We start from the raw sequence: 27509 nt of genomic DNA on the forward strand, positions 1-27509 counted from the left end.
CGGGAAGAAAAGACGTGGCTGGGGAAGGGGTGGCTGGAGGCAGGGGGGCCTCCAGAAATGCAGTCTGAACACCAGTGTCAGGTGGTGCTGGGGTCTCCTGCGTGTCTGGTACATGACATGTCCTTGGGTTTGTCTCCCCTGCCCTGAGCAAGGGGATGCCCTCATGCTCCTTTGGTACCTCCAGCTGTGGGCTCTGCTGCAGGTGATCCCAGGGGCATCTGATGGCCTGGGCATGGCCTCATCTTTCCTAGTACATGTGCACCTTCATCTGGTGCAGGTGCTCAGCTTCCTCCAGCAGGAGAGAAGGATCTGGGCTGACAAGGTGGAGGTGGTTCAGGGTTGGGAGCTCCTGTGTGGTGGGGTCAGGCAGAGCCTGGTGTGGTGGGTGCAAGGACAGCAGCCCAGAGCCACTGCAGCTCCCTGCCAGGTGCCTTCCAGGTGTTCAGCTTTGGAGGTACAGGCATGAAGCACCATTCCCCATCTCAAAGGCTTTCTCTCCCTCCTGGCACCACCACAACCTCCCAGTCTCCATGGCCAGGCTGAGCCCACCAGCCCATGGGAGCTTCCAGTGAGTGCTTCGGCTGCCTGACTCATCCAGAGACACCTCTGATGTGAGGAACGAGAGAAAGCAGAAATGCTCCACTGACCCACTTACTGCAGGGAAACCCAGCAGAGGAAAGCAGGCTTAGTTTTGGGATCTCCTCCATGGCAGTTTCTCTACTCTGATGCTAGGGTAGGTCCATCAGGGATGGATTTTCTGCATACTCAGGGGTGTTGATGGCTGCACTGCTGTTCCCTGGGTGTCCCTGTGCCTGTGAGATTGCCCATCCAAGAACTGCACTGGGCTGCACCCCCTCTTTACTCCCTCACTGCTGGGGTGCAGTAATTTGGAAGTGCTGATATGAGGGGCCCTGCCTGGTCCTCCAGACAGATCTGTGCCATGTGGCACAGCTGTTTCCTGGCGCCAGGAAGGGTGAGTGCCCTGTGCCTGGCTGCTGCTTCTGAGATACTCAGTGTTCCTGAGAAGCTGTCACGAATCACTTGTTCTCTCTCACACACACACACACAAAAGTTCCAGAAGAGATTAGACATGGTTCAAATGATTCTGAGTAATTTTTATCTGCTCCAGTCTGTTATTGTTCTGAGAACTGCACATTTCAGGGAAACAACCAACGCTTTCTGCGTGCATGTGGGTCCTTGACTCTGGCAAAAAATGTTCTCTGGGAGTCTCCATGGCAGGAGCCTGTCGTGGCTTTTCCATCACATTTGCACAGGAGGACAGTGCCCTTGGGGATGGCAGATGAGCTCCAGGCAGGACTGGAATGCCATTGCCTCTCTGCAGCTTTCTCAAAGGCACAGCTGCTGCCTGGCCCAGCCATGGGTGATGCTGGCAGTTTGCAGAGGCTCCCACGTGTGTTTGCAGAGCCTTTGGAAGCTGCACAGCTGTTAATGGCACCCACTGGCTGGGACCATGCTTGCTCTTGCTGGAGCATGAGGGGTCCAGCTTGGCGTGCTGGGCCAAGGAGGAGCTGGGCTCCCTCTGGATGCACAGCTGGCCTTGGCCTGATTTGCTCCACGCTGGCTCTCGTGTGCCTGCACAAAGTGCTGCTGTGTCCGGCTATGGCCAGGATCTGGGCCCCCTCCCCAAGTTACTTCCAGTTTTCACACCTGGATTCCCTTTCCCACAGCCTTGAATATCTTGATAGTATTTTCTTTCTGGCCTCTTGGGTTAGACCTTTTCTCTCAGGTTTACTCTTATTTCCCTGGGCCAGGAACCTGGAGCTGCCTCCCAGTAGCTGGTTAATGGTTAATTCAGCACTTGTCAGTGTCACAACCATTAATTTCTGTCTGTGTCCAGGCTCCTGCCACTGTAGCCCCCAAGGGATGCTTTCCTGACTGTCCTCTGTGACCTCTAGATGTTGTCATCCCACAGTGCCCAGAGCATCCCTGCCAGGGTTAGAGTCAGAAGTTTCTGTGTTGCCCCATGCAGAGCTCTGCAGAGCTGGAGCACCCCTCCTGGCAGCCTACCCCAACCCTCCCACATGCCCATCCCATGCTGCCACCCCTCAGCTGCCCTCTTTATGGGCATGTTGTCTGCCTGGCAATGTTCTCCCCACCTGCTTGTTTCTGGAAGTCTTTCCAGATGAGTCCCACAGCACCAGCAGATTCCCAGATGGGATGACTAAAATAAAGTCACGTCCATAGCAAGGGACACTGATGCCTGAGGCACAGCCCAGATCTCCCATACCTCTCTTCCCTCCAGTATTGAATACTCTTCTGCTTCACTGCAGTAGGGCAGGATGCAGAGCACCCTGGGGCATTCTCAAATGTGACACACCACTTGCTTTGCCCCAAAATACCTCCTGGAAAAAGTGAGGTGAGTTGTTGCTCACAAAGAAAAGGAGCCCCAGGCTAGTCATGGAGCCAGCTGTGCATGTACAAGAATCAAAATGTTTCTTACTCACTGTTTGCTTCCCCAGGAGCAAGGTGGGTGGTGTGGGGGAATCACTTCCTGCCCTGTGCTGAGGATTCGTGTCAGAGACCCCCAAAAGCCCATCCCTTCACTGTCTCCACTGTGTCCCTCTGTTTCCTAGACACCAAGACCTGTCACATGGATGCTTCTGCACACACTGGGACTGTCACCAAAGGGGTCACTGTCCCTGTTGCACTCCTGCTGCCCTGTGACATGATTTACGGGACACTTCCCCACCTCACTCATCCAGGGGATGCTGGGACCATGCAGGGCGTTCCTCCTCATCTTCCTGCCTCCGTGAGCCAAGGGACAACCACGTGGGAGCGTGTGTGCCTGAGCACACGTGTGTGCATTGGTGAGGGGAGGGGGATTTCACGGGCTTTTAAAAAGAGAGATTGAAAGTTTGTGAGTAAAAGGAAAGAAATTTGTAAAAACATTTCAGTGCATCTTCTCTGAGCTTTACTGCAGGACCCTGGAAAAAGAGGAGCAGCTGGTGGGAAGGGAACTCCAGGGATCATCCCAACCCACTCCCTCCCATGTGGCTTGAGGCAAGGTTGTGTGGCCAAACCATCACTGTTTGGGCATCCCAGAGACAGGGATAAGTCACATGTGTACATCTGCATCCCTGGCAACCTGCTCTGCTTCTCTTCAGAGGTGACAGAGAAGGTGAGACCAGGCAAAGACCACACCTAAATTCTGCTGCCTCTGCAACCCTCCCTTTCCTCCTCTTGCTCCCAGACAGGAGCCAGGACACTGAGCCAGCGGAACTTACCGCTGTGCTTGCCCTCCCTTTCCTTTTGTTTTTTCCTCTCCTCCTGCCACTGCCAGAGGAAGAGCAGGAGAGTCCACCAGTCACAGACTGCTCTTTGCACAAACCTGCTCAAGCCATTCTCCTCCTGACATCTTTGAGAAACTCTTCAGTGCTCCGAGTGAGTCTGTGGGTGCCGGCTTTAATCATCATCTCCGGTGGATTACAACAGCTGGATGAGAAGATAAAGGCTTTTCTCTCCTCTCTTCTTTCTCATTCCTTCCTTTTCACTTTTCCTCCTGAAGTCAGAGCAGTTCCCAGCCAGGAGGCATGGTGCTGGTGGGAGCCCTGTGCAGCCTTCTGCTCCTCTGCCTGGTTGAGGAGGGCATCAGCAAAGTGAGAAGATACTACATTGCTGCAGTGGAAACCACCTGGGACTACACACACAGCGACCTGCTGTCCGTGCTGCAAGCACCTGCAAGGTAAAGCTCTTCCTTTTGCAATTCTAGAGCCCTGTCCTGGGTGTTCTCCCACCCTGGCATGTGGCACTGCGAGCTTGGCTCCAGGCAGGCAGGTACACGGGGGTAGCCTGGCAAGGTGGGTGCACTGAGCTGCTGGTACAGCTGGGAAGGGGTGGTGTGCTGGGGAGCCACTAAGTGCAACCCCTGATGAGGGACAGGTGGAATTGAGAGAGAAAGATGCCAACCTGCTCTGCATGACTGTTCTGCACTGTTTTACCTTAATGCCATTTGCCTAGGACCCTTTAAAGTCTGTGCTAGGAACCATGAGCTGATTTTCCAGCCTGTGCTTTCTTTTCTGCTCTGCATCCTGGGGGTTTTGGGGAAGTGTGAGGGGAGATGGGCACCTGTGAGTCCCTGGGCACTGCAGAGGAAAGTTGGCTGTTCCCCCCTGACATAACTCTGAGCAGCAAAGGCTTTCCACTGTGTCTGCCCCTCGTAAAATCCAGCTTTAGTTATTTATATCTTTGTGTACATTACATTGCTGGGGCTGAAATTTTTCCTCAAAGAAATGAAAATGATTTGTAGCGTTTTGGCACAGCATGGTATTCATGCACAGTGCCAAGGAGGAAGGCATGGTGGTTTTGCCTGTGTACTTTGAAGTAGGAAGGAAAAATGGGAGTTGCATTGCTCAGGCAATGGTGTTGTCTGAAGACACGGCTGGCTTGGACATGCATGGTTGTGAATGCTCTGAGGTTGGCATGGAGAATGGAGCTGGATGGCTACACCCCTGTGGATCAAGGAGTGCCCATTCCCTGTGCCCTGCTTCCATATCCCCTTCCCCAGACTCTGCTGAGGCAGTATCAGCCCATGACCCCAACTCAGACCCACAGTGGCCTGAGCAGCGAGGAGCTGTGGTCAGGCACTGGAAGCCAGGTTCTGGGGATGACCCAGGTCAGTCTGACTAGCTGCTGTAATCACTGTATCCCAGTTATGTTGTTTTTCCCCCCTTTTGATTACTTCAGTAGGAAAATTGCACCCAGCATCCCCATTTTTCTAATCCCCCCTGCCCTGCTTTCACTGATGCTGCCCTCAGATCCATTAGGCTGTGCTAGAGATGATGACTTCCCTCACGCTGTTAATATAGCCCTGTGGCTTCCCATTCCAGCACTGGCTTTATGATGCACTCAGGCACTATTCCTGACCCTGGAGTGACTCAGGGGCCTGACCCTGCCTGGGGATGAGTGGGGCATTGGCAGGCAGTGTGAGGTCACTTGTCCTTCTCTAAAAAGGGGGAAGATAACATTGGCTGTCTCAGAGGGACTTGCTGGTGTGCTCCAGCCTGGAGAGGCAGAGAACTCCTGGGCAGTGCAGCTCCTGGGGAGCTGATGGGAACCAGGGCTTGCTTTTCGTGGCTGTTCCCAGCTGCATGGTGGTGCCTTTTCCCTGGCCCTGCAACCTCAGCCCAGTTCCCTGCTACAGAGGAGGGCACAGGAAAATAGCCAGGCTGGATATAAGGGACATGCAGGGGTGAGCCAGGAAAGTGTGGCAGGTAGAGCTGGGCTGTCCCAGAGCTGTGTGTGTGCTGCCTTCTGCTCCACATGTCAGTGCACCAGCATCTCATGGCAGCTCCCAAAGGAGCATCTCCAGCCAGGACCTCCAACCCCTTGTATGTATCCAGGGGTTTCTCTGGCATGTTTGTAGAAAGCTCTGTCAAATTAATCGGCTACAACACAGCAGGCCAGAGCTGCTCACACCTTCCCCATGATTTCAGTTTCTCTTCCTCCCAAACACAGCCCCACCACAGGGCCAGAGCCAGGACCAGCACATCCTGCAGTGGCTCCAGGGATCTCAGCTCAGACATGGAGCTGGTGGACACGTAGCAGCAGCCCGTGTCTGAGTGTTTTGGCAGTGCAGGATGTCTCCCAGCTCCAAGAGATGAACAGATAGTGTGGCTAACAATGCTGATCCAAGGTGCCAGAAACTTATCGGCCTGCCTCAGTTCCAGCTGCCACTGGGGAAGGAAGTTCACGGGGACCCCAGTTGCAGAGGACTGGCCAGAAGAACTTTGATCAGACATCCCCGGGCTGAACTCCGCCTGCTTGTCTCCTGTGGGCTCTGCTCTGCCAGGACTGGGACCCAGCACTAAGCCCTGCTGTCACTAAGAGCCCTCCCAGCCATGCCCCTGCATGCCAGCAAAATTCCCCTGGCTCCAGAGGATTTCTGCCTTGTTTACTGCAGAATTAGCAGGACCAGACCATCATATCTCAGAGATGCATTCTCAAATTTGGGCTTTCTGTGAGCTAGAGATTAAGGCACAGCTTCCTGAGAGTGGACAGCTGAGTGTCAGCAACCCTGCAGCTCAGTGTGGGGACACTGGGGAGCAAAGCTGGGGCAGGACCCACTGCCATAAAGCCAGGAATGATAATGGTTCATGGGCAAAGTCAGCTGAATGCAGTGGCACTGCTCCCTGGGGCCGTGCCTGCTTCCTGGGGGCTCCCTGCCAGCCTGGATGTGGGGTTACAGGAGCTGGGTGCCTGCCTGTGGGGTTACAGGAGCTGGGTACCTGTGGGGTTACAGGAGCTGGGTACCTGCCTGTGGGTTTTTTGTGGGCTCCCGTCCTGCTCTGCCCCTGAGGAGAGGGGACCCTGCTCTCCCCACAGCACCCTCCAGCTGCAGGTGGCTTCCAGCCAGTGTTGTGGGGTTGAGTGTGCATTGCCTTTCCTAAATTTGAGTCACTCTGTCTCCTTCCTCTTCCACTTGAGGAAGAGTTGCAAAGGGAAACTCTGCTCCAATGAAGGCTTAGTCAGAGCAGGACAGCAAACCTTCCCTGCTTCTTAAGTGGGAAAAAAATACCACCTGGCTTTTGCTCCAAACAAAACAAGGCTGGAAAGGTCTGTCTGGTTACTGGAAATGGTCTTAGTCCTGGGGCTGATAAGTCAGCCTCTAAAATCCTTGAAGAAATTAATCCCTTTGTTATCCTGATAAACAGGCTGGATTCCTTCTGGAAAATGAATTTGTTAAGCTTCTAACAGATAGAAAGTGGCCAGCAGAGATAAGTGAGGTGTGAAATACATTCAAGGCTCTTTTATCTTCCTGCTGTGAAGTGTAAATCCCATTTTGGGCAGAAAAGAAACAAATGTGGGGACATTGCTCAGACACAAAGCAAACTGCCACTACCTGCCAGCAGCCTGACAGTCTCTTTCCTGGGGGGAAGCTGGGGAGGATGCGAGTTACACATGATGTGATCTGTTTGCCACACCTGAAGGTGCTGGGGTTGGGGTGGGGGTGGCTGCAGGGCAGAGGTCACCATGGCACTGCCAGTGCTCTGTGCCTGCTGCCAAGGAAACCTGCAGCTGGACAAGGCATGAGGCAGGAGACTGGCAGCAATGCCTGCTGCTGTGCCCTGCCCCAGCTGCATCTGGGTATGGCCTTGTGTCTTGTTCCATCATGACTAACACCACAACACTAATCACTGCCCTGCTGTCATCTGCATGCTGAGCAAAACATTCCCAATCCTACCTGGGAGCTGTCAGGAAATCCAAAGGACACAGCAGGGTGAGCAATCCCTGGGGCTCCAGCTGGCAAGCTGGTGGGAAGGGAAGGAAGAGGATGGCTGTTGCCCATGCATGGATGGGTCTGTGCAATCAGCCTTGGCTTTCCTTCCTCCTGCAGCATTTTGGGGCATGCAGGCCCACGTCCCCCCCCGGCCGGTGTCCCTCCCCGGTACAGGAAAGCTGTTTTTGTGGAGTACCCCGATGGCTCCTTCACACAGCCCAAGCTGAAGCCAGCCTGGATGGGTAAGAAGCACCTGCAGTGTGGGGAACTCCAGCAATCCTTGACAGCCACCAAACTCATCCTGGGCTGGCTGCTGGCTGCCCTTCAGCCTGGAGCAGGAGGGCAGCTGGGTGGATCCGGGTATGGCAGAGCTCCTGGGGGTGCAGAGGGCCTTGCTGGAGCTGATGCAGCTGATGCTGCTGTGCTGCACAAGGGACAAACACTAACTGGGCTTGTGGGAAGTCAGGACCCTTTGGGGCTCCTGGCAGGGTGTGAGCTGCCTGATTCCAGCTGCCTGACCTTATTGTCTTATCCCCTTCAGGCCTTCTAGGCCCCACCATCCGAGCAGAAGTCCATGACACAGTGGTCATCACGTTTAAAAACCTGGCCTCCCGCCCCTACAGCCTCCACGCTGTCGGCGTGTCCTACTGGAAGGCGTCGGAAGGTGAGCTGGCAACATCAGGTGCTGCAAGTCCTTGTGTGGCAGCTCCTGCTCTGCCTCCTGCCTGCCAGGTGTGCATCCCTCCTCACCTTCATGTCCCTCACATTCATGTCCTTCTGCAAGGACAGATGGTCACAGAGATGGCCTAGCTTGGGGGAGCAACGTGACCATGCCCAGCCCAGAAATGAGCTGAGCAAACAGTGCAGACAAACCTGGATCAGGTACAGAGATAATACACAGCTTAAACCTAAGGCTGGATGCTTAGGGCAAGGAAGACTGTGCTGTCCAGCCTCAGGGCAGGTGCACAGCCCAACATGGGAGCCTGGCACAGCTCTGCTACTGCCCTGAGACCTGTCACTGCCTGTGGGACTCACTCCCCTGGGATGGAGAGGGGCTGTGTTCTGGGTTGGAGGAAGGGGCATTTCTGTAGCCATGGTGTGCTGGGGAGGAACCTTCAGTGACATCTGGCCATTTCTTTGGTTTTAGGAGCAGGGTATGAGGATGAGACCAGCCAGCCAGAGAAGGAGGGGGACAGGGTGGATCCTGGGAAGACACACACATATGTCTGGGAAATCCAGGAAAACCAGGGCCCGACGGACGACGACTCAGCGTGCCTGACCCACTCCTACTCCTCCAACACCAACAGCGTGAAGGACATCAACTCTGGTTTGATTGGAGCCCTGCTGGTGTGCCGACCTGGTAAGGACAGCACCACATGCAGCCATTACTAAAAGCAGAATAATCACAGATGCCTTCCTGAGGGTGAGCATGGCAGTGGAGTCAGTGAGCTGTGCTCAACCAAAGTGCTCCTGGGATTCAGTCTTGAAATCCTGACAGCACAAGGTACAAGAAGATGTGACTGGAGTAAGATTTGTCATCTCTGGCTGAGACATATCCTGGAGGTATTTGTCCAGACCTGGAAATGACTGGGCACTGTCTGCAGGCTCCAGTGACTCACCAGGAGCAGTTTCTCCACTGAGCAAAGGTCTAAGAGGAGGCACTACAAATTGACCTTTTGGTGCCTTCTGGGGGCAGCTGCCTCTCAACCATGGACTTTTGGGGACTGCAAGACTGGAAGCAGGGCTGTTGCAATTTGAGACATGACAAAAGCAAACCACAGCCTGACCTTGGTTTACCAGTTCTTGAAGAGCACAAAGGGAATTCTCTGGGTGGTGGTTGCTGAACTTTAAAGAAATCCATCTCATTGCATCTTGCAGGGACCCTGGCGAGTGATGGGAATGAGAGCCTGCAGAAAGAGTTTGTGCTGCTCTTCGCAGTGTTTGATGAAGGTAATTGCTGACTGAGTGGTGTCAGACCCTGCATTCAGCCAGGTCTGGGGCATTTGCTTTGCTATGTGTGAGCACAGCTTCCCAGCACCCACACCCCCTCCCAAGGGTTTAAGCCTGTGCAGTCCCCAGCCAGTGTGTTCCTGGTGCAGTACTGCCCCTCCTTCTCTTCCCCAGGTGCAGGGAGCTTGCAGCCCCCTCCCCAGCTCTGCCATGCCATGCCCTGGCCCTGTTGCCATCACACATGTTAAGAGGGGAGTCATTCCCTGTCACGTGTAGTGGTCATCCCCACACCCATGCAGAGCCATGGCCAGGTGTGCTGTGGATTTCCACAGACACCACACATCTGACCTCCCTGAGAAGGTTTATTTTGCTTTGAAACGCTCTCAAGTGAAAGCTGACTGCATCCTCCTCTCTCCCCAGGGAAAAGCTGGTACTCTGAGCAGGGTTCCCCAGCAGCTGCTCAGCCCCAGGCTCCCAACAGGACAGAGCTGCACACCATCAATGGCTACATCAATGGCTCACTGCCTGGTGAGTCCTGGTGGGACAGGGACACGGGTGGGGGCATGGGAGCTGCTAGGAGCAGGGGTGGAGCCAGGTCTGTAAACATGAGGTAGCTTGGGAAAGGATGTAAGAAAAGAGATCAAGAGGAGTTTCCAGGTGATGGATCTGTTAGGCTGTGTTCACCTCAGAGGGGGTCTTATCTTTCAGCTCCTTGATCTGCCTTTCCCATTTACAGCAGGGCAGGAGCTGTTTGCAGCTGTCTGTGTTGCCAAGTGCAGCTGACTTCCTTGGAGCTCTCCAGGAATAATGCTGGTAGCAGAGTTTTATCTTTCATAGCCCTGTGAACAAGGCTGGAGGTAGCATTTAGCTCTCATTAAATCACCATCACAGGATTTTGGGAATAGGACCGTGGAATCATTTAGGTTGGAAAAGACCCTTAAGGTCATCAAGTCCAACTGTAAACTTAGTACTGCCAAGTCTACCACTAAACCATGTCACTGAGTGTCCCATATACAAGTCTTTTAAATACCTGGGCAGCCTGTCCAAGTGTTTGACAACCCTTTCAGTTAAGAAATTTTTCCCAGGATCTGGCACAACCTTCCCTGGTGCAGCTAGAGTGATAAGGTCTTCTCTCAGACTCCTCTTCTTCAGAAGACCAAAAGAAAAGGCTGGGTTTGATCTCAGTGGACACAAAAGTTGCTGTTTTCTGGTGTTCTCTGGGGAAAAGATCTAGAGCTGCCTGAGAGTGAGGAATCTCCAAGGCAAACTGGGAAACACTGTCAGGGGAGTCATTACCACCAGCAGCTTTGATGAACCACATCCTAAAACATCCCACTTGGGCCTGGCCATTCTCCAGTAAAAAAAAAAAAAAAAGCAAAAGTCCCCTAAATTCCCTGTCCTGATGGGTTCCTAGAGGTTAAGAGCTGAGGAAGCCTCATGCACAGTGAGTTTTCCCTGGAGAAGTTATGCACCTCCAGTCAGCATCCCCCTCCCTGGATGCAGCACCTGGCCTGAGAGGTGTCTGATGGAGAGCTGGAAATGGAGAGCTGAGGGCCTCAGGATGGAACCTCCACCCAGTTTCCTCCAGGCCCCTGGGATCTGTTCCAGTCACCTCCGCACTCTGCCAAAAGCGAGCGCTTGACGCTGTGTCTGACTTTGTTTGGCTTGAGCTTCCATGAACTTGTTATTCACTTTCCTGCTAGATTACAGAGCCTTCAGCACACATCAGTTTCTCCCCAGGAAAGTATTTTTACAATGCAGTCAAGTTCTTTCCCATTTCCTAAGCACACTGAGCTCTTTGAGTGACTCTCTGGAAGGAATTTTCTCCAGCACTCAAATAATCCTGGTGACCCCTCTCTGCCCTTTGTGATATTTCAGCTACTGCTGAGATGTGCTGGAGCCCTGCTCCAAATGAGTGTTTTAGTATCAGGCTTGCCAATGTTGTGATCAGACAAATGACTCTCCTCTCCAGTGCCCAATTTCTCTACTTATAGTCAAGGAGGACATCTCTCTCTTTTGCCACTGCATCCCACTGTGAGCTCCTACCAGCAACCCTCCCAAAGTCCCCCAGCCCGTAAATCTAGTCTTGTCTCAGGGGGATGGTGTGACCCGTGCCTCTGTTTTGCTCAGTCCACATTCATGTGTGATTTCTCCAGCCTGAAGCCAGCACAGGAGCAGGGGACTCTACCAGCATGGGTCAGACTCTGAGTCTATGGCACCAAGAGTGGGGACAAGGGCTGGGCACAGTGCTGACTCCTGGCTGCCTTCCTTGTCCCTGGCAGGTCTCACACTGTGCCTCAAGAAGCAGGTCCACTGGCATGTGATCGGGCTGGGCTCTGGGCCAGAAGTCCACTCCATCTTCTTTGAAGGCCACACATTCCTGGTGAGAAGCCACCGTCTCAGCAGCCTAGAAATCTCCCCTGCCACATATCTCACAGCCCAGACCATGCCAGGAACAGCTGGCTGGTTTCGGATGTTCTGCCAGATACTGTCCCATCAGCAAGGTAACCTTATTTTCCATGAGCTCGGGGGAAGAGCAGGTCAGGGGATGGCCTGGGCTCAGGGTTCTGTGCAGTGCTGCAGCTCCAAGGCCCCTCCTGCTCCCTAGTGTTACATCCACCTGCAGTCTGGCCATACCAGATGGCATGGGTTGGTCCAGGTTGGCCCATTTGATGGGAACAGTAGTGGAAAAGATTTCTCCCAGGCAGGGCTTGGGTGAGTGCCTGCCTGCATTGGCACATCAGTGTGACCCTTTCTGCCTGGCTTGTCTAACCCAGTTGGCATGGAGGCCTTTGTGAAGGTGGAGGAGTGTCCTGAGGAACGCCTGCTGAAGATGGGGAAGCAGTTAAACGAGCCAGAGGACCTGGATTACCCTGAGGAAGATGAGGAGACTTATCACGTGATCCAAGTGCGCTCTTTTGCCAAAGACAGGCCCATGACCTGGACTTACTACATTGCAGCTGAGGAGATGGACTGGGACTATGCCCCTGTGAAGCCAGTGTCTCTGGACAGGTGAGAGTGGGCATGTGTGCTCATGAGGCTGCTCCTCAAGGCAGCCCTGCCAGCTCTTCCCCTTCTCCCCAGAAACTGCTTTTCATTCTGCCCAACCTGAACAGTTTTGTTCTTCTTTATTAACACTAACAGTATGGATGCAGGACAAGAATGGTTTTGGAGAGGCCATGGGAAGGCAGGACCTGGCTTTGCTCCATTTTACCAAATGCCCTGCTGAGACATTTGTGTCCAGGGCACTTGTCCTTCTGTCACCAATGCCTCTGAAATCAGAGTCTTCTGAGCAGACAACTCCTGGTGACCTTCTCAGCCATCTGCCAGGTCCTTGGGTGATGGAAGGTCTTGCTCTGTTTCTGACTGTGTCCTGCATGTGACCATTTGCTCTTTCTCTGCCTTTGCCTGCAGAAGCATGGCGAGCCTGTACCTGGAGGCTGGCCCACAGCGGGTCGGTTCAAAGTACAAGAAAGTGGTGTTTGTGGAGTATGAGGATGCAACCTTCAAGAAGCGCAAGGTGTCCAGCCAGCAGGACAAGGGAATTCTGGGGCCTGTCATCAAGGGGGAGGTGGGAGATCAGTTTAAGGTAAGAGAAATGCAGCTTTCCACTGTAAGGGGAAATTTCAGAGCGTGATGCTGTTCCTACTAATAGCTCTTGGCTTGTGGCTGAGGTCTGATTTAAGTCATTCAGGTGCTCTCTCATGTTTGGCAATGTTCAAAGTTCACTGGAAAGGCAGATGGTACTGGCAGCTTAAGGTAAATACTCTCAGTAAAATGCACAGGATATGCCCAGTCCCTCTGATCTGACTTCACTGAAGGTGTCTTAGGAACTGTGTGAGTTCATACATGACACATCACATCCAGCACCTTCCTCTGAGGCAGGACTGTCCTCTCATCTTCTGCTCTTCTCCATCTGCTTGCTGTTACCTCACAGCACTGGAGACTGTCACTTTTGTCTCCCGAAGTGCCTCTCCTGACCACTTGACTTGTTTGCAGCTGGGAGGAATGGGATGGTTTCCAGCAGCTTCACATTTCTGCTCCCTCCCTGGGGTTCCCTGTGCTGTTGTGGGCATGTGACAGAGCTATTTAGAGAAATAAAGGAAGGGCTTCATGCAGTGAAGTGGGGAGCACTTTAAAGCTCTTGATTGCTGTGCATACTTAATGTCCTGGTCCTCTGGGGCCTGGATTGATGGCCCTCTTCTGACTCATGTGTAAAGTAAGACTAAAGACAGCAACTTTCTCTTTAATAAATCTGATATTTTCATGCCCTCCTTAAAACAGGCACCTCTGAAAACAATGGACAGTATAGGCTGATCACAGAGAAACTGTGGTTTCTTGTACTCTGACTTTGTGATCCCAGACCTGTCTGGGTCCCTCCTGTTGATCACTGGCAGGTTGCTAACCCCTGGGCAGTGCTGTCCAGTGATTCCCTCTCTGCAAGGACACTGAGAGCAGCTTCAAGGGCTTACAGTGATCAGAAAACACCAAACATTCCTGCTGCCTGTCCTCGTTTCAGATCGTGTTCAGGAATCTAGCCAGCCGACCCTACAACATCTACCCTCATGGCCTCACCAGCGTCAGGCCCTACTATGCCATGAGACCCTCACAAGGTAAGGCAGGCCATGGGAACTTGGGATATCTCCTGGCCATTTTTCTGGAGAGGAAACTCTGCCAGGAGAGTTTCCTGAAGCTTGTTGTCCGTTCATCCAAGCACCTGAGCTCTACAATCCCAGGGATTATGATGACCCTAGGTTCATGTTCCCATTGGTGCCATGTAACCCTGTCTTTAAGGAGGGCTTTGATGATGAGTGGGAGAAGGGCATTTTCAACCAGGGAGCTGGGACCATGTTAATTGATCCATCCTGGAGGCCTCTACCTTCTGAGGAGGCAGGATCCATCCTGGTGATCCTGCCTGTGTTTGCAGTTTATTTACAGCCCTCATTCCCTGTGCTCCCTCTGACCTGCATTTGTGTGGGGGTTCACCATGATTTAGACTCTCCCTCTTGCAGCTTTGTAGTTTTTGCTCTGGGGTTGTTTTTTCCCTCCAGGTTTCATTCCCAGAACTGCTTTCACCCCTTGTTATTGTGCTTCCAGGACCATGACTTGTGCAGGGCCATCCCACATCTCACCAGGATCCTGGGATGGGCGTGGGTGGTTCCATGTGCATCTTGTGTGATCAGGAAACCTTTCTGAGCTCTTTTAAAAACTGGGATCACCCATTTCAGGAGCAGCCCAGATATAACTGGTCTGCTCCTGGGTTGTGTGTTGCCAGAGAAAGATGTGAAGGATATTGCTATTGCCCCTGGGAAGTCGTTCACCTACAGCTGGAGCCTCACCACTGAGGATGGCCCAACGGAGGCAGATCCTCGCTGCCTCACCCGTTTCTACTACAGCTCCATCGACCCCGTCAGAGACACAGCCTCAGGACTCATTGGGCCCCTCCTCATCTGCTCCAAGAAGTCCATGGATCAGAGGGGGAATCAGGTGGGTCTTTCCTTTGTTGCCTCAACTTTTAGGCTGAAAGGCTGGAATTACTGTGGTGGGTGAATATTTAAGTAAACTGAAATTTATCTGTCCTGTTTTTTTCAACCCTGCCAGCAGTCCTAATGCCTCTGCCTTCCCCACCCTTCCTTGCATGCTCTCTTTTCCCCAAATCTGCACCCTAACTCCTGTGAAATAGCAATAAACTTCTCCATACACCCAGACTACCACAGCTACACTGAGTACCAGGGGTGCTCTGATCAGACCAGGAATAATTTCTTCCCTTTCTTTTCCAGATAATGTCAGACAACATGAGAGACCTGACAGCTACACTGGGCACCAGGGTGCTCTGATCAGACCATGAATAATTTCTTCCCTTTCTTTTCCAGATAATGTCAGACAACATGAAGTTGGTGCTGTTTTCAGTCTTCGATGAGAACCACAGCTGGTACCTGGAGGAGAACATCAAGAGGTTCTGCTCTGATGCAGCCCATGTGGATACCCAGGACCCCCAGTTTTATGCCTCCAATGTGATGCACAGTGAGTACTCAGCCAGGGGGTCCCTGCAAAGCCCCCACAGACACAGGCTCATGCCTGCCCCAGGGAGTGAGCAGGGGATGCACAGCAGCTCAGCAGCCACAGGGGGAATTTGGTCTTGAAATGTTTCACCCCTGCCCTCTTCCAGCTATTAATGGCTTTGTATTTGACAACCTGCAAACAAAACTCTGCCTGAACGACGTTGTGTACTGGTATGTCCTGAGTGTTGGGGCCCAAACAGATTTCCTCTCCATCTTCTTCTCTGGAAACACCTTCAAGCACAACATGGTCTTTGAGGACGTGCTTACTCTTTTCCCGTTTTCTGGAGAAACAGTCATCATGAGCTTGGAAAAGCCAGGTTAGTAACATGGGCTATTCTGTCAACCATGGGCTTGGCATCCCAGCAGAGATCAGTAACACTTCCAGCCAGTTCTCTGATTGGTGCCCAATTCCTTTTGACAGCTCTGAGAGCAAAGGGATCCACAGCCTGCTAGAACAGCAAAGTGATCGAAAGTGATTAAATCTTTCAAAGCTTAAATAAAATAAATTGGTTTATGGTATTTTACTTAATCAGTAGGGTGTATTAGGGTCACACATGCTGCCAAAGCAGTAAGCTGGCAGTATGTGTGACACTGCAGTAACATCAGCCTGGTGGACATTTGCAATCTTGGCTCCAAGCTTGGAGGTCAAGGGGAGCGGCAGTGCTCTCCCTGCTGTGGGTTCAGCTGCTGGTCATGCCATTTATCTCCACACTTTTGCAAGGACAGAAACCACAGCCATGGAGAAGTCAGAGAAAATATTTGCTTCAGAGTTCAGTTATATTTCCCCCCACTCAGCACTTTTCCCTTAGAGCTGTCAAACCATTTCCTTCTCACAGAGAAGACACAGGATTTACCATGTGGTTGCAACACTGATATGAAAGTCATGAACACTGCACCCTGAGCCAAGCTGTCAGGGTTTGTAGACACCCCAGGAAGCTTTCTACAACCCAGCCAAGCCTCACATCCGTTTGAGCTCAGATTCCTGTGCTTCCTCAGAAGCAGAGCAGCAGCTCAGCCGGCAGCAGGTGGCAGCTCTCTCCAGCAGCAGAGCCCAGAAATCACACATCTCACCCTCTGCTGGGAGCAAACACACTGGCTGGGGATGTGAGAGGCAGCCTTTCATTTCTTTCTCCTTCAGTGGGAGAGCTGTGGTGACTGTCTTTGGGAGAGAGGTGTGTTTGACAGCACCAGGATGTCTTTGGGGGTGGGTGATGGTGACTGCTGCTGCTGGAGGCTCTGTGGGTTCCCACTGCAGTAACTGCTCTCACCAACCTGTGCTTGGGCCCTCACAGGTGTGTGTAGCTCACTAAGCTCTGCCAGGAAACACCAGCCCTGCTGATGGTGCTTGTAAGGCTCTGATGTTGCCAGCAACACTGTGGGTCCGGCTGTAGGACACTCTAGGGACTATGAAAGCATGGAATCACTACCATGAGCCAGAGGCTGCCTGAAAATATAGGTTGCGCTAGCAAAGGAGCAGCATGGGAATGGCATCTCTTCCAATTTCCCACTGAAGTGGGCTGATGGTGTCCTTTTGGCCTCTCTTGAGACAGGTGTCTGGACACTGGGGTGCCTGAATCCTGATTTCAGAGACCGAGGGATGCATGCCAAGTTCACGGTCTCGCAGTGCCAGTATGAGCAAGACACTGATGGGGAAGATTATGTGTATCCTGATGAGGAGGAGGCTGCCTTTGTATTCCAACCCAGGGGCTTCTCTAAAAGAAAGAAGTCATGTGTGAATGAGCAACTGAACAACATCACCTCTTCCAGAAATGAGATAGAGAAGACAAGATTGTGCCTGACAGAACATGGGGCCCTCCTGAGCAATGGCAGCACTTCTGATCTCTCTTCCAATGGCACATCAACATTTTTAGGAACAATGCCAAATCCACATGATATTTCCATGTCTCTGCCAGAGACGAACTATGACCCAGTGTCCTATGAGTCCTTCCTGGAAGATGAAGAATTGTCAAAAATCATCAGCCAGGATGAAGGGTTTGGAGCAGTCCCACCTGGAGAACCCTTGGTGAGTGTCAGTGGAAGGGTCCATGGTACTGTGAGCTCAGATGAAGATCAGCAATGGCTGCACCAAGCCACAGCAGTTCCAGGAGATGCTCTGGCAGGAATGACAGTGACAAAAATCCCAGAGCTGCAGGAGCCAGTAAAAGGAATGACAGTCCAGTCTGGTGGTAGGATAGAGAACCTGGAAGCAGAGCCTCAAAAGACAGCTACTCATGCAACAAGCTTGTGGGACTCCATTGCTTATGCTGCTGGCAAAGCCCCTCTTCAGGAGAACAGGAGCTCAACTCACCAGAATGATCTGGAGCACAACCTGGCACTTCAAGATGTGTCTTCACAGGGTAATGAGACCAAGCAGCTAAAAGGGGCTGATAAAATATCCTTTAACCTGTATGACTCAGAGGAGACAATCAGTACAGCCCTGTCTTTAAGTATTGATCACAACTCTTCCTCCACATTGAACAATCCTTCTGCATCTCCAGATGAGACAGAAGATAATAGGACTTCTCATGCTGTGGTTCACAGTCACACCATAGAAAGCAATTATTCATCAAATGACCTAGATGCTAGGTTAGAAAAAAGGCCTCACAAAGTGGTTTCACAAGACTTTTACGAAACTTTTGAAGAGCAAAATGTTTCATTGTCAGACAAATCTGTACCAGGAGAAACCTTCACAGATGAGAGCAACTCCTTGCCTGTGAAAAGTGGCACAGAAAAAGCCAGTGGACTTGCCAAAGGCCTTCTAGATACCACCTTTGTAGACACCAATGACCTTGAGCCATCCAGCTATGTAATGACAGAAGAGAAGGATGAAGTAATTTTGAAAGAAGTGTTTCAGGATGCTAAGGAATTAGCAGAGCTGGACAATATTGCCTTTTCTGAATCAAATGTTGTGACCAATGACACCAGGCCATTCCCAAATGGCTTATTAAAGAGCTCTGAGCAGTTTCTGAGACACAGAGTTACAGCCAGAAGCCCTGACTGGAGACCTAGACAAGCCAGGTCACTGGAGAGCAGAGGTTTGGGTCTTCCCAACACCAGCAGCAGAAAGCCCCTCTCTGGTGGTAAGACAGCAGAGCAGGTTGTGGCCAGCCAGCCCCCTGAGACAGCAGTGAAAAAGGAAGCCCCAAAGGCGTGTGGACCTCATTCCCCATTTTGCATCACTCGCTTCAAGAAGAGGTCCTTGGTATCAAGCGACACCTTGCCTGACGTGATGGCAGCCCCACAAAGCCTGGAAGAAAGATCCAACATGGTTGAGAGGAGGCTACACCCAGGCAGGGATGCTGTACAGGCTGATGGGATGTATCCTGGGGGCAGGCTGAGCACAGACAGGGGCGTGCAGGGCAGCAGAGACTCCCTCCCCTCACGGGGAGCACTGGGAACAGGACCAGCAGTGGCAGAGAGCAGCTCAGAAAGGCAGGTCACTGCTGAGGCTGCAGACCTGGCCTCAAACTGGGACCCAGTCTCCCCAGGGGCTGTGGTGAACACGGGGGACGTGCACAGCCCAGCTCTGGCAGAGCTGCAGCCAGGCAGAGCTGCAGTGTGGGGGGCTCCTGGGAGCGAGCAAGCTCAGGGGAGAAGCCACATGGAGGAGGAGACAAACTCTGTGGAGCAGCTGGGTCTGTCCAGTCCTGAGCCTCAGCAGCTCAAGGCCAATGCCACAGAGGACCATGTGCCTGGGAGAATGTCTGGGCAAAGCCCAGAAGGAGCATCTCTGAAATTAGCCATCAGAGAGAACTGTTCACTGTCTCCAAATAGTCCCCCTCACAACAACAACAGCACCAAAAAGCCAGCAGAGTATGTGCAGGACACTCCTCATGGATGTCAGGTGCTCGGCAGGGAAGATGTCCTTAGAGAAACAGGGAGGACAGAGGGCCAGGGCCTAGGAGAGCCCAAGGAGGATGGGGAAAGCAACAGCACAGCTGGGGAGAGGAGCCACATCCCAGGACAAAGGGAGGAACCGGCCCTGAACAATGGGACACGTTCCAGCCCCTTAAAGACTGCCAGGACTGACTACGATGAGTACAGTGACACAGAGCAGACCATGGAGGACTTTGACATGTATGGGGAAGAGGAGCATGACCCACGCTCCTTCCAGGGGGAGATACGGCAGTACTTCATTGCAGCAGTGGAGGTGATGTGGGAGTATGGGGACCAAAGACCCCAGCACTTCCTAAAAGCAACGTAAGTGTGATTTTCCTGCATGCATTCCTCCTGCCCTGCATGGCACAGCATGATGCATGGGATGGCATGTCCTGGCAGGCAGGATCACAGTTCTGTACCAGTACAACCCAGCCAAGCAGCCCAGGGCAAGGATGCTCCCAGCATCTCCCCTCCATCCAGGGGGGTTTAAACCCCCAGAAACTGAGCTTCCTTGCAAGTGGGTCAGGGATGCTCTGGCTCTGTATCCCCCTGACCTGTAACAACCCTGCCATGGCTGTCCTCACTGTGGGACAGCCTGACTCACCTAACTGGCACCCCCCTGCAGGGACCCCCGGAGGAGCAGGGGGAAGCACTCCTGGCAGTACCGCAAGGTGGTTTTCCGAGAGTACCTGGATGATTCTTTCACGCAGCCGGTGCAGCGGAGAGAGCTGGATGAACACCTGGGCATCCTTGGGCCCTACATCAGGGCAGAAGTTCAAGATGTCATCATGGTGAGTAGAAAGTTCCCATTTACTATAAAAGCATAAATCCCCCTGTTGTTGTTGGCGTTCAGCCAGAGGGAGTGCTGAGGTGGCCTGCAGGCTCTGCAGTGCCCGTGGGTTAGCCTTCAGGGCTTGGGGACAGGAACTGCCCTGTTGGCATGTGATTGGCACCAGACTGGGAGGCAGAGGGACTTCAGTGGCTGGAGGAGTGGGCCAGCAGGAACCTCAGAGTGTTCAGATGCAAAGCCCTGGACCTGAGACAGACCCAACCTCTGCAACAGCATGGCCTGATCAGCTCCTGGGCTCCATGGGGAACTTTTTGGGTGATGGGATTGCAAAAAGGGTAGTGAGCTAAGCAGGGCTCAGTGCAGCTCTTTTAGGTATGAGGGCAGGCTTGGGCTTCCCATACTACCAAAAGTCTTTCAACATTTACCTGAGAAGAAGGTGAAAGGCTCAGGACTTGTGTCCCTGCAGAAGTTGCCCAGTTTTCACAGAAATCTTCACCAGGATAGATTCAGCACCTTTGGGCTCCAGAGGCAGTAGTGTAGCTGATCTTGCTTCCATTGAGCAGGCAAAAGGCCTTATCCTGCTGACATGAACCCAGGATGTGCTTTCCACCAGAGATTGCACTCCACAGCTACAGCTTGTGTTTCAGCAGGGGTTGGCCACTGCATGGAGACAAGCTGGAGACCTGGGAACCAGGGACATCCTTCCAGCTGGCTGGACCCACCACCAGGGTCCAGAGCACTGTCAGCATTGCTCCCTCACACATTCCACTGCTCTGCCTTCCCTCTGGTGCAGGTGACCTTCAAGAACCTGGCCTCACGGCCCTTCTCCTTCCACTCCACACTGACAGCCTATGAGGGCACAACGCAGCAGGGTGGGGTGGTGCAGCCTGGTGGCCACCAGAAATACTCCTGGAAAGTCCTGCCCCAGATGGCACCAACCACGCAGGAGTTTGACTGCAAGGCCTGGGCTTACTTCTCCAATGTGGATCTGGTAGGTGGGAGTCTCCATGGGGCATTCCAAGAAGGGAAGAAGGGCAGCATGCCTGGGTCCTGGCTGTGAGGTCAAGGAATTTCCTATGGGGCTGTGCTGAAAGCAGCTTGGGGCCGTGCAGATTCTCAGGTGTCTAATACAATGATGAATACATGCTGGTGCTCTTCCTCTTCCTCCTTCTGTTCCTCTTCTCTTCTCCATTTGGTTTTCACCCCTCTCCCCAATTATTCCAGCTTATGAGACTTGCAAGAAACCAGCATTCTGCAGTTCCTTACCCCTATGCCACATCTCCCTGAATTTGGCCCCAGGGTCCAAAGCAGTAGGGACTGTTGGACAGTTGGACAGACAGACACCACGTCTCTTGAAAGCACATGCACACACTTGCTGCTCAGCCTTTCTTAGCTCAGTGAACACAACATATGAATCCCTCTGTGCACGTGCCCCAGAGTGGGAGCCAGGCCAGGGATGCAGACGGGTTCACTGCTTTCCTCTCTGCCGTGCCTCTTGCTGGTGTCAGTGCCTCCCCTGCTCGGGGGCACACCCTCATTCCCTTGCTCCCTGGCAGGAGAAGGACCTGCACTCAGGCCTCATCGGGCCACTGATCATCTGCAACCATGGGGTGCTGAGCTACGCTTCCAGGAGGCAGCTGGCTGTGCAGGAGTTCTCCCTGCTCTTCACCATCTTTGACGAGACCAAAAGCTGGTACTTCCTGGAGAACGTGGACAGAAACTGCCGCCCTCCCTGCAGGCTCCAGCAGGACAGCCCTGACTTCAAGAGAAACCACTCCTTCCATGGTGAGGATCCTTGCCCTTTCCATCCCGCAGCCTATATCAGGATGGAAATACCCCAGAGCCTTGAGCCCCTCCTGACTGCTGCCTTTCCCAGCCATCAATGGCTATGTGAGTGACACCCTGCCTGGGCTGGTGATGGCCCAGCAGCAACGGGTCCGATGGCACCTCCTGAACATGGGCAGCACTGAGGACATCCACTCTGTTCACTTCCACGGGCAGCTGTTCAACGTCAGGACCAGCCAGGAGTATCGCATGGGAGTCTACAACCTTTACCCTGGTGAGGTGGTATAGTGGGGGAATAGCAAGGAGGGGGAGTGGATCTGGGCTATTCTGTCCCTGTGCTTGCACAGCACTTGGCACAGTGGTGTCCCATTGCAGGCTGTAACTCCGCTCTGCTCTGCTCTCCATTCCTGGCCAGGTGTCTTTGGGACAGTGGAAATGTGGCCCTCACATGCTGGCATCTGGAGGGTGGAGTGCAAAGTGGGAGAGCACCAAGAAGCCGGAATGAGTGCCCTCTTCCTTGTGTATGACCTGAGTGAGTGATTTTCTTGTGCCCTGACCCATGTGAGCCCACACACAGCCATGACCAGTGTATATTTGAGCTTCCTCCCCCAGATCTCTCAGCATTTCTCTTGGGGTGACCCAAGTGGGACCTTCTGTGTTTTCACTCTGAAAAAAGGTCACTACATCAGCCCTTGCCAGCCTGCACAGCCCAGCAGAGAACAGAGTCAGGGACACAGCTGGGGTGAAGGCTGGGAGGCCATCTTCACTGGCCTGCAAATATTTACTCCAAGAGTTCTCATTCTCCAAATCTGAGAGTCCCTGGACCTTCCATAAAATGCACTTACCCAAGGAAGTGCATGCATGGGCTGGTTCCTGCCCATGCTGTCAATAAGGTGCAGTGCTGCCTAGCCATATATCAGGAGGTAAACTGAGGCACAGAGCAATGACAGGAGACAATGAGTGATGCTGCCTGACTTCAGGTTGGTCTGATAGAACTAGTTCCAAGGGCAACTGCAAAATCCACAGTAAACCTCTGATTCTACTCCAGAACATGTTTCTAACTCACCATAAGTAAGGACTGGGGAAGTGGTGTGGGAGAGTAGTATTTTATCACACTGTGACAGTCTCTCTCCTGTTTATAAAAGAATATTCAATGTCAGCCAGAAAACATTGCCATAAGTTAAAAATCCGCTTAAGATTTCAAATTTGCATTTTCCCCAGGAGCATTTGACATGCAGTGGAGATGCCAAGGTGTGACAAGTTGCTAATAATAAATAATGGTTACTATAAGAGACAAATATCCCAGTGCTCAGAGACCAGAAGAGACACAGGGAGAGACAGGGGTGTCAGGTAGACTTTCCTTTAGCAATGTGATATTTGTTTTCAAAAGATGCTGCCTAGCAACAAAAAGGCCCAGGAGCAAGATGTGGGTATAAGGAAGAGACACTTGTCAGCACTGCTGGGACATTAGGACATGGGAATGAGAGGTCATGGACTCAGGGAAAGGAGTTTGGCAGAAGGCTGCTGTGTCTGATGCTGGAAACTCTCTGCTCTTGACATGGGGGGTGTGAGCAAGAACTTCCAGCTATCCTAAAATCCAGGGATGGATGTGAAAGCCTCTGAAACCTATCCTTTGGTATGAGAGAAATAAGCCTGGGAGCTCCTGGAGGCTTGCAAACCTCCCTGGGCCTGAAGGCTGCTACCAGCTTAGACTTTTGTTGTCTAACCAACTGTCCCTGGTTTCTGTTCCCTGCAGACTGCCAGAACGCCCTGGGTATGGCCTCAGGTGGCATTGCAGACTCTCAGATCACAGCCTCGGGGCAGTATGGTGAGTAGCTGGAGGGCAGGTGGGGTCAGGGCAGCTTCAGCCAGCAGAACTCACATGTTTGCCTGCCCAAGTTCTGCTGCACTGGTCCCTGGTAGTGGAGTGCTTCCCCCATCCATGCCAGCATCCCAGTCAGGACCTGGAGCCTTCCCACATGGCTGGCCCATTGTGCAGTGCTCTGCCACCCTGCGTGTGCCTACTAAACCCCAGGGTGATCCTCAGGCCCAGTGCTGTGGATGGACCTCCCACCACCTCAGGCAGCAGCACCCTTGTGTCTGTGCTCTCCCCTTGCAGGGCAGTGGGCTCCTTACCTGGCCAGGCTGGACAACACCGGCTCCATCAACGCTTGGAGCACTGACCGCAGCAATGCCTGGATCCAGGTAAGAGGGGCCTCGTGTCTGAGGCACCACTGGGGGCATTGCAAGGCCATGCTCATGCAGAAGGGCTCATGGACGGGCAGTGCCTCCCCAGCTATATCCTGCTGTTTCCTCTTCCCTCTGAGAGGGGAGCACTACGATCCTAACGGCAGCTGCTCTGCAGGTTGCTGCTGGCCTGACCTCCATGTCCATCCTCAGTGCAGCAGAAGAATCACTTAATGGTCCAGCTGCAGCACTGGATTGTGGAAAAATCCCCCAAAGACCAAGGCAGAGCAGCTCACCTCTCCAAAGAGCTCTCCCCTGCTCACTCCCAGCTGTTGGCTGACTTGTGCCCTTATGAACAACTGTTTTAATTACTTTCATAACCAGTGCTCAGTTATGTCAGGAGGAAGCAAGTTTTTGGGTTTTTGGGGCATTGCCTGAGCATGGCTTGGGTTTTCCATCAGAAGTGAATCCCTGACTTTCATTCTCAGGTGGATCTTTTGCATCCCACCATTATTCATGGCATAAAAACCCAAGGGGCTCGACAAAAGTTCTCCAGCTTCTACATCTCCCAGTTTGTTGTGTTCTACAGCCTTGATGGGCGAAGGTGGAAGACCTACAAGGGGAATGCCACAAGCACACAGATGGTAAGGTCAAGGGTCTTGAGCAGAGTGCTTTCCCCAGATGGGGTGTGCTAGGGTGATGAGGGCTGGGGAGCTCTGTCCACAAGGCAGAAACCTCCTGAGCCCCTGACATTAGGGCAGGAACAGAGACCATTCAGTGCCAGGTGACTGAATCACAGATCTGCAAGGGACTTGCTGTCTCATCTGTCTGATTTTAAAATGTCTGAGCTACCTCTTTCCACCATCCCAGGTGGCTGTGAGATCCACCTCTCAATGTTATGTTGTGTTTTACTTAGAGCTAGGCATAAGATTCTACCTGAGTATCTTTTTTGACCTCAAAGGCAAATTTGCCTTTCTAAAAATATTGTGTAGATGCAGATAATTTGGAGAATCTATAGTCACTAGAAAAACCCCACAACCTAAATATGCATAAGCTGATCAATCCATTGGGAGAAGAGTAGCCAGAAAAGCCTCCATTGTGTGCACCATCTGTGGCTACAACTTTTCCCAGGTTCAAACATTTGAGGACTGACTTTTTTCCTTATTTTTCTCACCCTTGTTTGGTGAAAAATATAAAACCAAGATAATTTGCACAGACCCAAAGCTTCTTCTTCTCCTTTTCTTTCTCATTGGCCCACTCACACTTCTTTGGCCTGAACCTCAAATCATTTCGCTGTTGTCATTTTTGTAAGGATGGTGATAAGACACAGAAGTGCCAGGCATGAACGTTCTTCCCCCACTAATCCTTGTCCTGCCTATCTCTCTTTCCACTGGTGCAACAATCCTTTTCCTCCTTTTCCCTGCAGCTGTTCTTTGGAAACGTGGATGCAACTGGAGTGAAAGAAAACCGGTTCAAGCCCCCAGTGGTAGCCCGGTACATCCGCATCCACCCCACCCACTACAACATCCGAGCCACGCTGCGCATGGAGCTCCTGGGCTGCGACCTCAACAGTGCGTGCCACCCTCGCATCGCAGCCACCAGAGCTGGGCTCTGCTCTGCTCTGCTCTGCTTTGCTCTGCTGGGGTGCTGAGCCCCAGCTCCACGTGTGCCAGCACTCCCACGCAGTTATGGAGGAGGAGGAGGGAGCTGGAGATGGCTGTGGGGTGTTGAGGGAACAAAGCTGGAAAGTCTCATTGTGGTCATAGAGATAAAAATATCAGAGCGAGAGCCTGGGGCCAGCTTTCACCAGCTTTTTTACTGAAGCACAGGAAACTTTCAGCAGCAGCTAAGCTGATAGATGGGGATCTGCTGCCTCAGTCTGAGGGAGCAGGAAGCAAGCAGAGACAGATGCTGTTGGCTTTTAGTCTGGTTTTGTCAGTTGAAGGTGAGATGGCTCTGATCAACAGTGCAGCCTGGGGAAATGGTGCCCTGGGATCGTGTCTTTGGCTTTGCACACCTGTTCTGCAGCAGCAAAAAGCAGCAGTGGCTGTGCTGTCAGCTCATACCCCAAACCTGCCAGCTGGCTCTGGAGCAGCTGTGCACAAGCACACCTGATCATACATATGCAGGGTGTCTCCTTCCCAGGTATTCTTGTCCTCCCCCTGGAGACAGGTGCTCCTTGTTTCCTTACACCAGAAATTCTTCACATTCCTCTTAGATAAAATCTGCAGGGAGAAAAGAAGGTGGGAGTAGTTTGGCCAGAGCCATGCTGCACACAGGGGCCCCAAGCACTGCAGGGACCATGGCACTGCAGCAAGGCACAGAACTTGTAACCAGGGCAAAGGCATGCAGGGCAGCTGGAGCAGTGAGCAGGCAGAAGGCATCACCATGGTGGGTCTGTTCTAGCCCCTGACAAGCACTGCTCCTCTCTTCCAGGCTGCTCCATACCCTTAGGAATGGAGAACAGAGGGATCCCTGATGAGCACATCTCTGCGTCCTCCCACAGCGCCAACGTCTTCTCCAGATGGACACCAGCCCTGGCCCGCCTGAACCTTCAGGGCAGGACCAACGCCTGGAGGCCAAAGGTAGTCTGTGTGAGGAGACAGGCAGCTGGGATCCCAGCTGGGTCCCCTAGTCAGGGCTCTGTGGGAAGTGTGTGCAGCCACATGTGCCATGCAAGCTGCCCACTCACTGCCACACTGATTTAGCACCCAGCAGCTCCAAGCAGATGCCTGGTATGGCAGGTGAAGCAGAGGCAAGTGCAGGGCCAGCTTGGCTTCAGCTGCAATGAGTGTGTCTTTCTCATTGCTGCTGGAGGATTGAAGGCAGTCTGTCCTTCCCCAGAGCAACAGTCCCAGAGAGTGGCTGCAGGTGGACTTCGAAGTAACCAAGAAGGTGACTGCAATCATTACCCAAGGTGCCAAAGCTCTCTTCACCCAGATGTTTGTGAAGGAGTTTGCTGTCTCCATCAGCCAGGATGGTGTGCACTGGAGCCCAGTCCTGCAAAATGGCAAGGAGAAGGTAGGCACAGCTGCTCCTTGGCCAGAGCCCATGGCCACCCCCAGGGCAGCAAACACAGCCCTTGGCAGCAAACGTGCTCAAAGGATTTCTCTCCAAGAGCAGTGAGCCAGGCTGTGCTTCTTCCTTGCCTAAAGCATTCCAAGCAGTGTTTGTCTGGGTTGATCCTGTCCTGCTATGCCAGCCAAGTGCATCCCTGCTTTCTCTCTCCTCTCCAGATTTTCAAGGCAAACCAAGACCATCAGAGCACAGTGACGAATACCCTGGAGTCCCCTCTCTTTGCCCGCTATGTGAGGATACACCCCCGCCAGTGGCACAACCACATTGCCCTGCGAATAGAGTTCCTTGGCTGCGACACTCAGCAGGAGTACTGATGGCTGCAGGGCCAGGGAGAGGCACTGCCAGCCCAAGGACACACATCCCACCAGGCACTGAGCCCTCCCCAGGGCTGGAGCCATTCCTCCAGGGGCCTGGCTGCTCCTGCTGCTGGGGAAGAGAAGGGCTGCAGAAGTGGCTGGGTCATTATCTGCCTTTTCCTGTGTCTGCCAGATGCCATATACTCAGATGTAATGATGAAGAATTAAACAGTAATTTTCCAGTA

General features: G+C 52.8%; 1 protein-coding gene across 3 annotated transcripts; it reads left to right on the forward strand.

Annotated features, from left to right (window-relative positions):
- Positions 1–597: 597 nt before the first annotated feature.
- Positions 598–27509, forward strand: F8 (coagulation factor VIII). 3 transcript variants are annotated; one of them, XM_041485108.1, is made up of 30 exons: positions 598–733; positions 2595–2828; positions 2942–3139; positions 3302–3402; positions 3527–3703; positions 7355–7479; positions 7779–7901; positions 8385–8597; positions 9116–9187; positions 9608–9715; positions 11470–11691; positions 11965–12199; positions 12602–12776; positions 13707–13800; positions 14463–14674; positions 15061–15211; positions 15357–15566; positions 16800–19449; positions 19754–19919; positions 20712–20909; positions 21475–21703; positions 21795–21977; positions 22119–22235; positions 23460–23531; positions 23823–23908; positions 24379–24534; positions 25317–25461; positions 26327–26475; positions 26735–26911; positions 27127–27509. In XM_041485108.1, exons 5-30 carry the CDS (start codon positions 3552–3554, stop codon positions 27280–27282), a joined length of 6576 nt encoding a protein of 2191 aa, XP_041341042.1. In that variant the 5' UTR covers positions 598–733; positions 2595–2828; positions 2942–3139; positions 3302–3402; positions 3527–3551; the 3' UTR covers positions 27283–27509. The 3 variants fall into 3 exon arrangements, with proteins under 3 accessions (XP_041341042.1, XP_041341041.1, XP_041341043.1); XM_041485107.1 differs by having other exon boundaries at positions 2942–3703; XM_041485109.1 differs by having other exon boundaries at positions 2942–3703; positions 12605–12776.

Source organism: Pyrgilauda ruficollis, unplaced genomic scaffold (genome assembly GCF_017590135.1).
Source record: "Pyrgilauda ruficollis isolate IOZ18807 unplaced genomic scaffold, ASM1759013v1 scaffold7, whole genome shotgun sequence".
NCBI lineage: Eukaryota > Metazoa > Chordata > Aves > Passeriformes > Passeridae > Pyrgilauda > Pyrgilauda ruficollis.

What these genes read in the sequence shown, in the direction of transcription:
- F8 (XM_041485107.1), top strand. Translation starts at nt 3,552, where the DNA reads ATGGTGCTGGTGGGAGCCCTGTGCAGCCTTCTGCTCCTCTGCCTGGTT. An exon ending in AAGTTCAAGATGTCATCATG is followed by an intron (nt 19,920 to 20,711) that starts GTGAGTAGAAAG and finishes CCTCTGGTGCAG; the next exon opens with GTGACCTTCAAGAACCTGGC. An exon ending in GAGAAACCACTCCTTCCATG is followed by an intron (nt 21,704 to 21,794) that starts GTGAGGATCCTT and finishes TGCCTTTCCCAG; the next exon opens with CCATCAATGGCTATGTGAGT.